Consider the following 10,560-nt stretch of genomic DNA (forward strand, 5'->3'; position numbering starts at 1 on the left):
TCGAAGACTTTGGACGAAATGTTAGAATGACACTCTCCTCAAGTGAAACCACCATTGGCTCATAAGAGGGCTTCATACAAACTACAGCTGTCAGGATGAAAATTAAGAAGGGGGGGTTACAGCACAGGGGATCATGACATCTACCTGTCTAATAGTATAAGAAATGGGATTATTCTAAAGACCTGTGGAACTAGTTATTCTATTACATATGGTATATGTGTTTTATCAGGAAAAATATCTAATGATGTCCAGTATGTACCTGGCTGATAGAAAACTGAGCGCCATTGGACAAACTTTTGAATGTTCTTTAATACTGTAGTGGTTTAGTGGTATTCCGTGTAGTTTGTTCAAGGTTGCTGTGGTTGGTGAAGCACCCTAGATCTACTTTTATTGTACTGAATAGAAGCCTTCCATACCCCGTAGTAATCTGCGGAAGACAATGGTTTCCACGTCTTTATCATAGTCTGCACAACCTTATGCAAAAATCCCAGAACCCTAAGGATCATGGTTTCAGCAGTCACACTGTCAAAGTCAGACAACTTAAATAGTGACATCAAAGAGGGCCCTGAGTTAGCAGATCTGGACGAGGAGGCAACAGATAAGGTGGATCTACAGCCATCCCTAGGAAGTCAGAGTAACATGTTCTTCGTAGCCAATCTGGGGCCACCAGAATGGTGACCATCTTTATTAGATTTACACATATGGAATTATGGGAATCGGCGGGAACAAATAAAAAAGAAGAAACTTCCACATGATCGTCATGACATCTGTGTACCTCACCTAGGGGTTTCTGGACTTTTGCACAGAAATGAGGGAACTTGAAGTTGAGACGTGATGCCATGAGAACTATATCTGGCAGACCTCAACACCTCTGTGTCGAGGGACCATAAGCATGGATGAATGCTGTCTTGGCTAAAGTAATTGGCCTCCCAAGTCTCTACCCCTTGGATGAATGTTCCGCCCAGGATATGATCTGTGCTGTCTTCCGCATGGCCATAGTACTGCTAGTTCCCCTTTGATGGTTCAGGTAAGCTACTGCTGTTGCATTCTTCTATTGGACTTTCCGGTCGGCACCCCAGACTCTGTACAAGCACTCTGTAGATTGCTCTGAGCTCCAGGACACTGATAGGCAAAAGGACTTCTGGTGAAGCCAGAGTCCTTGGAACCGAAGAGAACCTATGACTGCTCCCCACCTGGACATACTGGCGTCTGTGGTGACCAAGAGCCACTCACAATTTTGGAAGGATGGACATTTTGTAAGATTGGTTCTAGACAACCATCACGTGAGTGACTGACATGTGGCTGAGGACAAAGCAATGATCTCCCTGCTCACTTGAAGGGTGGATTCGAACCATTTCTAGAGAAGTTCCAGCTGAAGAAGCTTGGAATGAAACTATGAGAAGAGCACAGCCTCGAACACAGATAGCATCGTCCCCAGCAATTTCATGCACCTGAGAAAGAGACATTCCCTTTTGACCAGTAAGGCCTTGGTCTTGTTCAGAATGAAAAGGTCCTTTAGGAATAAACACCTTCTGGTACACTGTGGAGACCAAGAAACCTCATCTGTTGTGCTGGAATCAAGAGTAGACTGAGAATCCAGCCGTGTCTCTCCAAATCCTGAACAGTCGGCTGAATGTGCTGTTTTTCAGAGCAGATTCTGACAGTGCCTTTAACAGGTCGTCCAAATAAGATGCTATTGTTTCTCCCTGAGAACTTGACATGATGGTTATAATTTTGGTTGACCCTGGGGCCTTTATATAGGCCAAAGAGCAAAATCTGGAACCGATAGCGATTATTGTGGACTGCAAGTCGGAAGTAGACACAGATGCCACTCCCATATGGGGACGTGGAGCTAGGCATCTTATGTCTAGGATTAAGGAACTTCCCTTGATAACAACTACAATGCAAGAGTCTCCATCCCAACTGGCATAAATGAGATACAGCTAAATGGGTGTCCTATATCCCTTCACTCGTTATTACTAGAAGTATTTCTGTATTGGCTGGTCCACAGCACACCACCCATTTCCATTTACTGACAGACTAATTAACAAAGCCTAGGGTGTGTAGTAGCTAATAATGCATTTATACATGTACAATACTGTACACGTTATTATTATTAACATAGATATTTGTCAGAAGTGACATATGGACAATGCACAGTGTGATATTATTCATTTAGCGATTAAATTCATGGACATACCTCAAGAAGATAATCTATTTTCTCATTGCTGGGCTTCATGAAGAGCTGGTGAAACTGCACACTGACTGGCTGTCCATGGAGGATGTCACGGACAGTGTTACATGCACAGACTTTAAAACAGATCTCGGTGAGAGCATCATTGCTGTAGGAGGAGATTGAACAATTGGAGTTTCAGACAGAGTTCTACATCTTTAGATAATGATATAAAGTGACAGCATGCAGAGATTATAATAAAGCGAGTAAAAGAAAACAATATTGTCTTAAAGAAAGTAGAAAACCTTACAAAACAAATCACTCCAAGGGGTATATTTATTAAATTGCGGGTTTGAAAAAGTGGAGATGTTGTCTATAGAAACCAATCAAATTCTAGCAATCATTTTGTAGAATGTACTAAATAAATGATAACTAGAATCTGATTAGTTGCTATAGGCAACATCTCCACTTTTTCAAACCTGCAGTTTAGTAAATATACCCCAGAGAGAGAACAAAAACAAGATACAATGACCTGCAGAGCATCAGTAACACAAATAATATAAGAAACACCATGAACAAAATATTCTATTGTAATATGTGTTGCTAGTTACAGACTATAAACATGGGGCAGGCTTGTCAACATTCACTATTAAGTCATTAATTGCGCTGATAACAATGGACAAGTAAAACTATTCACTGTCGACACCAACATATCATTCTGTCCATCCAAGGACCTAGCAATGAATCGCAATTATGCTTCCACACAGCTTCAAAATTAAGTTTCCACTTCCATTCGCTGTGTATTACATTACGTAAGTGGATTTAAAAGTCATTCAGGTGTCTCCTGAAAAAAAAATCTTTATACACGGAGAGGTAGTTCTATATAAATTGCATATATCCAATTCCTCTGTTCAAAAGAAAATAAATTATCTATATTTTTTTTATAAATTATGCCACAATTGTTGGACCATGATTAAGACTGACAAATTGTAAATTCACTTGATTTTCAATACAGACACTTAACGCTACAAGATTAATATAATACTACCACTTTTAACAACATTGATGAATACCATAAAAATCCTCATTGTACTAGCCTGATAGTAATACATAAATCCATACCTAGTCATACCATTCATATAGTACAACGCATATTATATGTTTAAGTATCTGACACTAGAAACTAAATATCATATCCCTATAGAATTTTTATATAAAAAGTGAATGATCAAAGACCCCAACAATATATAATAAAATAATATAGCTTACTGGAATGTCCAAGCCATAATATATAGGATTGTGAATAATAAAATGAGTCATTTTCATCAACAGTGTACTCTGTATGTTCATCTTCATCATTATCATCTATTTATATAGCACCACTAATTCCGCAGCACTGTACAGAGGATATTGTGTCACTCACATCATACACACAGACTATGGAGAGTAAAAATTAACCTACTAGTATGTTTTTGGAGTGTGGGAGGAAACCGGAGCACCCAGAGGAAACCCACGCAAACACGGGGAGAACATACAAACTCCACACAGATAAGGCCATGGTCGGGAATCGAACTCATGACCCCAGAGCTACTGCAGAGGTGCCAACTACTGAGCCACAGTGCTGCCCCAAATTCAGCCCGAAGCCCCACAAAACACATGGTCCTACCCTTGCTGCACTTTCTGGAAGAGCTCTCTCAGTACGGACTGTCGGAATTGGTCCGGTAAATTACCGTTCGCGTTATCTTCATAGAAGATATTCAATATCCCCTTAGGAAAATAAAAACAAGACAGGTAAGAGTGTGTACATATTACATAATAGAATACATTTTTCAAATGGATATATGGAACAAAGATTTGGAAACTTCTTACTTCAAGAAGCAACAAAGAATAAGTCTACATGGTCTATTTTACTGCAATAAATACAAACACCATATAAAATGTATACAAGTAATAATGACATGAAATTGGTCTACGGACGGTTGTGTGAGTGGACCATGAGTGTCACTTTAAATCAGAATATTTTACTAACCGCTCATAGAATACAAACCAACTTTACAGCATATTCTTCTAAGTACATGCACCAGTTTAGTTATTCCATATGGTTAAACATTTAATATACAACAAAAATAAAATGTTTTCCACTGTACCTGGTAATTTCCAGTCTTCATGAAGTTATGGATCTGACTATATGTGGTTGATTGCTGGACAACTACATTTGACGGAGCAAGAACACTGCACGCTTGGCAATAACCGGCCAACCGCTTCTCATCTATGGAGCAGTGGGTGGAGACAGCACCAATCTGAGAGGCAGAGGAATTGATGTGATGTGAGAACTGTGCACACTCACCGGTATATATAGTAGAATAAGTACAAAACTTCATCATGTGGTATAAAATGCAGTCCAGGCGGTATATTTACTAAACTGCGCATTTGAAGAAGTGGAGATGTTGCCAATAGCAACCAGTGAGGTTCTAGTTATTTATTTAGTACATTCTACAAATGACAGCTAGAATCTGATTGGTTGCTATAGGCAACATATCTACTTTTCAAATTATTCAAACCCGCAATTTAATAAATATACACCTAGCAGTGAAACAACTACACAATTACCTTTGAAACCAGTTGTTTGGTGTTAAAGAAGTGGTCTCTAGCCTTCTCATAACTTAGTGGATTTGTGGGTCCTTGTTGAAAGTAAATAGCCCCAAGGTCATAGCACACCTGCATGGTGGAGAAGAACAAGTTATATGTATGTACATATAGATGTGTGATTACCACCACTATCCCTGCATCAGTTTAATAGGAACTTCCCATCACTAATCCTTCCTTTAACTAACAGTGATTGGCAACAGGTGGCCCTAGGGACACATGCATCCCTCTGAGCCTTTACCAGCGGCTCCTCCCTGCTTTGTGCCATTTGTTTGTGATCATTTCAAACACTTGTTTATAAATGCCCGCCGATATGTTATTACAGATAGGGGTCTCTTTATTTCATTACTACCGAGATTAAGGGTACTAAAGTGTTGCAGGCTGCCCGTCATTGGTGTAACTTTTTCTGTGGCTGCCTGATTGCCTCTATTTCCTTCCTCAAACCAGGACACTAACCCTGTGTTATGCAGCCCTGAGCTTACTGTATGGGTCAGAAATATCTACAAAGAAGCATAGTTGAATGGTGGGAGAAATTTATCAATGAAGTGGAAAAAACCCATAGTAGCCATAGATCGATCAAAAGGGAGTTTTACTGCTAAATAGTTGACTCCTAAGTGCCCAGCTCCAGTATTACCCTCTAAATCCCCATAGTGCTCACCAGTATGGATGAAAGAAAAATCAGCCCAGCCACCAAAGACTGCCAATGCTGAAGGATTTGCCTGTTATTTGCCCAGAAAGATCCATTTGACAGTGTTCTCCCCGTGCTTGGGACTCTAAGGCCTAGACCCAGGTCTGTATGCGATTAGGGAGACCAATGGAAGTTTAAAGTATTTAGGTGCGTTTTGTGGAACAGAGGCACACTTCGCACCCCACCCATGGCATACCTGTTTATCTTTACTAGCTCAGTCCCAAAAAGGGCCGGTCGGGAAAGAGATCTGAAATTGTAAAGGGGCACTTAAACCAGCCAAAATCTTTTGGAAGCTAAACCCGTTTAGGCCTGCACTATTACCCTCCAAAACAATTTTAGATATTGAATGGCCTCATTACATTAGCGGTAATACGAGCGCAAATATGGGATATGTTTTTGTAATTTTAAAACTAGCCCCACTGTGCTGTATATGATATGATGTCCATATACTGTAGATCATCATGAACATTACTCTATATATGCACAGCTGTGCCAATTGTCAACATTATAATATATATCACCCACTAACTTGATCTAAGAACACAGTAAGTGGCTCAGTGTTACCTGGCATCGCATTTCATCAGAACTGATTATTAACCCAGCGGTAGAATTCTCAGTTTCTCCATTTACAATTCCAGGCTCCATCACCAACAGGTCCAAGGTCCTCATGGTGTGAACAAAAAAAGCCTTCTTTAGTTTAATGGCTTCCTCTAGCACAGTGATCGAATCTTCTGCCTGTTCCTTCAGCTGCAAAGACAAAGGCTCATCAGGTAAAAGGAAACAGATTGCAATGTGTATAGTGAGACAGTGTAGCGGCGGTCAGATCCTTAACTTCAGCAAGATGCACATTCCAAATAAATGGAAAACATAGACGTCATCGTGTATTAGAATATCAGCTTATGACATAAGATAAGGAAAAGTGTAATTTACTGCAACTACATAAGACTACCATTATTTTCATTTCATTATCAATTTGTAAATATACAATAATCTCAAAGATGGTATTGCAGCCCCCAGACCCCCAGCAAGAAGCCCAGGGCTGCTGCATCCACCAGTTGTTCCCCAGAGGAAGCATAGGCTAAGAACAGCTGAGTGTGTTCAAGTAACTGCAACAGTTCTATGTGGATCCACCCTCTGATACACCGGTTAGGAGACGTATATCTTGCGGGTATTGGAGGGCTGGTGCAATGATACGCAATGATGATGACGACTATCAACAGCACTATCTAGCCGCTTTAGGTTGTCTGTTTGCAAACGGACCTCCCCAGCTTAAATCATTAGTGTTGCGGCTACAATATATGAAGTCACAGCCGTCTATCTGACTTTCATACAGACTACTGCAGGAAAGAAGATTCCAGTTTAAGGTTTCTGATTCTTTATCCATTGTGGTTGTCCCTAAAGGTTTAATATCCTGTAGGATGTAATAATAAATTCTACGTCCCCATATAATGCTACTGGTATATGCCTGTATCATACACAATGCAATGCACAAATCCAGCAATTCCAAGATTACAGACACACACTTATCAACGCTTGATGGAGTGCAGGGTAATGCAATCTACCATGGAAGCAGCCAGACAAACCTACCACTTTCAAAATATTCTCAGTGAGCTCCTTTTCTTGCTGTATTTGATTCATCCTGTTAAAAAGATAAACAAAAACAGAAATGGTTAGTTATATAATCTTCTTATCAAGGACATGAGCTCAGTGTAACCTTTCAACAGAACCGAAGTGTGAAATAAATATATATATACACATATACACACATACATACACACACACATATATATATATATATATATATATATATTTATTACACACACACACACACACACACACACACACACACACATACATACATACCAAAAAGTATCCAGACACCACTCCCTATCCCAGCCTAACTGATATGGGTCTGACTATAACCAGCACATGGATAGTATGGATATAAATAGGATATATACACACATGGGATGATGCGAGTTCATCAGACATTTCATGGCTGCGTGGAAGCAAACAAGGCAAAGATCACCAGTCATAATACAAGACCATGCATGCATGGATGGGTGTAAGGCTTGGAGTGTGCCACAACCTGCAAAGGCTGGCATTGTCAGCGACTACCTGTTAAACTGGCAGTTTGAAGGTAGGTGTGGTTGTGGTGGATGCCAGAGGAACACTACCTACCAGAGGTTGTGGTACCAGCTATGAAGTTTGATGGAAGAGGCGTCAAAGTGAGGAGGAGGGGAGGGGGGTTGTGTCTCATGGTCATAAATTGGGTCTCCTTACAACAGCTGGAACGCTCACCTCCAAGCAGTACTGTGAAGTTTGGACAGTTTGATGCACCCAATATTGTGGGAGCAGATTGGGGAAAGTTCCTTCCAATACCACAATGTATCAGTTCATAACGAGAGAGTGTGTACAACCATGGCTTGGCAAAATTGGTGTGCAGACCTGGCCTGGCCGGAACCCAGATCTTAATTCTGTCTTGTAACTATTTGGACAGCACTAGTCTATATTGCATGCTATACTCATGATTTAAGGCTGGCATTGTCAGCAACTACCTATCAATCTGGAATTATGAGCAGTTAAAGGCGAGATGGGTCAATCAACCACCAAAGAAAGGCGGCCAACTTGGGAAAGGACAGACTATGAATCATGCTAAATGAAAAAAATTGGTTCTGGACCACAGAGTACAATCTGGAGGGGACGCATATGTAATTACACATAAAAGAATGTCTGCTTGTTGAGAGGCAGAGATTAGCTGAGTAAAACAGTCCTCAGAGAGAACACTCTTACATATGGTAAAGAAGAACAGAAGACTGATTTGAGTATATATATATATATATATATATATATATATATATATATATTTTTGAATAAAACAGTATGGAAATATGAATACAACCATAGATGTCCTTATAGGTAAATAGTTATTCCATAACTTGGTGCATCATGCTTAAAATAAAAACAGCATTTAAAATTGATCCCCAATCTTTAAATTTAGTAGTGCTCCGTACAGTCAAAGTAGGATACAACATTTGATATTATCAGTGATTATTTAATTTTTCATTCAGTGACTCAAAAGCTACTTTTGGACTGCAAGCATGATCCTCATTAGGGTGGTAAACATTACAATCTGGAAAACGCAACCAGTGTTTGATTTCTATTAATAGTTATTTCATTCTTAGCTGTGTTTACCTCTACAAATAATAAATGTAATATTTGCACATCTGTATTGTAGGCTATATCAGAGAAGATCTGCACACAAATCGGACACGACACTTACACGTTTGGCTGTAGAGGTCCCTGTTTGACCGGCTTCACCTGAAAGCTGCTCTGCACAATGGTCCTGATCGCCCTATAACCAAAAATATCACATTATATACCAAGCCAGTTACGGACAATGCTGCTATTCCATACACGTGGTTTAGTACCCTGTACACATTTTCAGGGGTATTCTTTAAAAAGAAAAAAAAAAACACTTGTGATTTCAAAGATCAATGGAAAACACAGTGAAGTCCATGCAAATGCATCAATTGCAGTAATTTTACCTCCTGAATAAATCAGTTTATTTTTGTATTTAAATTTTTAAATAATTATATAAAAGCGTAGGTTTCAATTGTTCATAGTAGCAGTGCTATTTTGCACATTTATGAAATGTATGCCCTGTTATTAAATATTTTATGAATAGGACGTTTAGTAACGTTGGAAAGCCACTTTTAGCCAAAACATTACAATGCCAAATTCAATGACTTGCTATCTGGGAATAGAAGTGAGCAATAAGGTGCCAGAATATCCCAAAGTTATTACATTCCCAGAACCAGAGACCAGTAATGTGAAACAGGAAACAGCTTTGCAAAATAGATTTCCAAATATTACTCTACACTTCCTACAAGCATTCTTTGTGGCTTTTAGTTATGTAACCTCTGGGGATCCAACCCTCCAATCCTTGTATCTACACCTCTGATATTTATTATTATAGAGGACATCGATAACGAAGAACTAGGATTCGCACTGTCAAAATATGGTTCCTGCAGAAGTCATTGGTGCAGTTAAAATATGGCACAAACTGTTTCTAAATTAGAGCTGTGATGATCCAGAGTTTTAACCATAAAAATAACAAACAGACCCATTAACAGTATGAAACAGACTGTTCCGAAGAGACAAAACATTATGATTATTTGCTCAATCTGGTGGAGGGTTTTGTAGTGTTGAAATCTGCAGTGATTGGCTTAGCTGGAGAAAATGAAATCACTTAGAGATTAACAATTCACTTTAGTTGTCACAGTCGGACTTTTCTCTCCACGACTGCAGACTAAAAGCAGAAAGGACACAAAGACATTTTAATATCGTCAGACAATGGATAAGATTTTAAATCCATGTTAATTTTAAATCCATGTTAATCCTTGGGAATGATTAGGAAATGCTACATAATTGGTTTCCATTACCAAGACATGGTGTGCTAGAAGTTCTATAGCATTGCGAAAAAATTATATTTTAAAGATATAAATATATTTTTTGCTTAAAACAGTCAGTAGTTTAAATAACTATCAAAAGTAATTGTTTTTTTTCAAACTAGCATTTCATGGTACTTCTCCATAGGGGGCATGAATGATTTGTATAGTAGTTACTTTACCATCGGTTATAAAGCATGACCGCCATGGCTGTGGGTGGGAGGTAGGCTGGAGAGGTCCAGGTCCCACGTGCTTGGTTCCAGGAGGTACTTTTACTCACACACAGCAAACTCGTTCAGCAGCATGTTCAGGACGGGAAACTGATAAACTAATACAACATAAAGGAAGACGGCCTAGGTTAACATAGGACTCATGTACACACATATGTAATATATAAAGGTATAAACAGAAAGGCGGAAATTCTTCTAACAAAAAACTACCCATTGAAGCAAATATATATATATATAATTTATTTTTAAATTGGCTGTTTTACGTTTACTTTAGGGATCACCTCCTGGTGACAGAAACAGGGGACCCCATGTTTCGGTAACAACTCACAGCTTTTTACTAATATTGATTTGTAAGATTTCTGCACCAGAGGA

The 10,560-nt window shown here is 39.1% G+C and overlaps 1 protein-coding gene across 1 annotated transcript in view; it reads right to left on the bottom strand.

The window, feature by feature from the left end:
• INTS8 (integrator complex subunit 8) overlaps window positions 1-10,560 on the bottom strand; it is a 60,724-nt gene that overhangs the window by 45,563 nt on the left and 4,601 nt on the right. The window contains 11 exon segments of the mRNA XM_075213830.1: window positions 2,201-2,342; window positions 3,840-3,940; window positions 4,321-4,473; window positions 4,784-4,891; window positions 6,072-6,254; window positions 7,095-7,146; window positions 8,791-8,862; window positions 10,141-10,172; window positions 10,174-10,203; window positions 10,205-10,245; window positions 10,248-10,286. Of these exon segments, the coding sequence (XP_075069931.1) occupies window positions 2,201-2,342; window positions 3,840-3,940; window positions 4,321-4,473; window positions 4,784-4,891; window positions 6,072-6,254; window positions 7,095-7,146; window positions 8,791-8,862; window positions 10,141-10,172; window positions 10,174-10,203; window positions 10,205-10,245; window positions 10,248-10,286 (953 nt within the window).

This window comes from Mixophyes fleayi, chromosome 5 (genome assembly GCF_038048845.1).
Source record: "Mixophyes fleayi isolate aMixFle1 chromosome 5, aMixFle1.hap1, whole genome shotgun sequence".
Taxonomy (NCBI): domain Eukaryota; kingdom Metazoa; phylum Chordata; class Amphibia; order Anura; family Limnodynastidae; genus Mixophyes; species Mixophyes fleayi.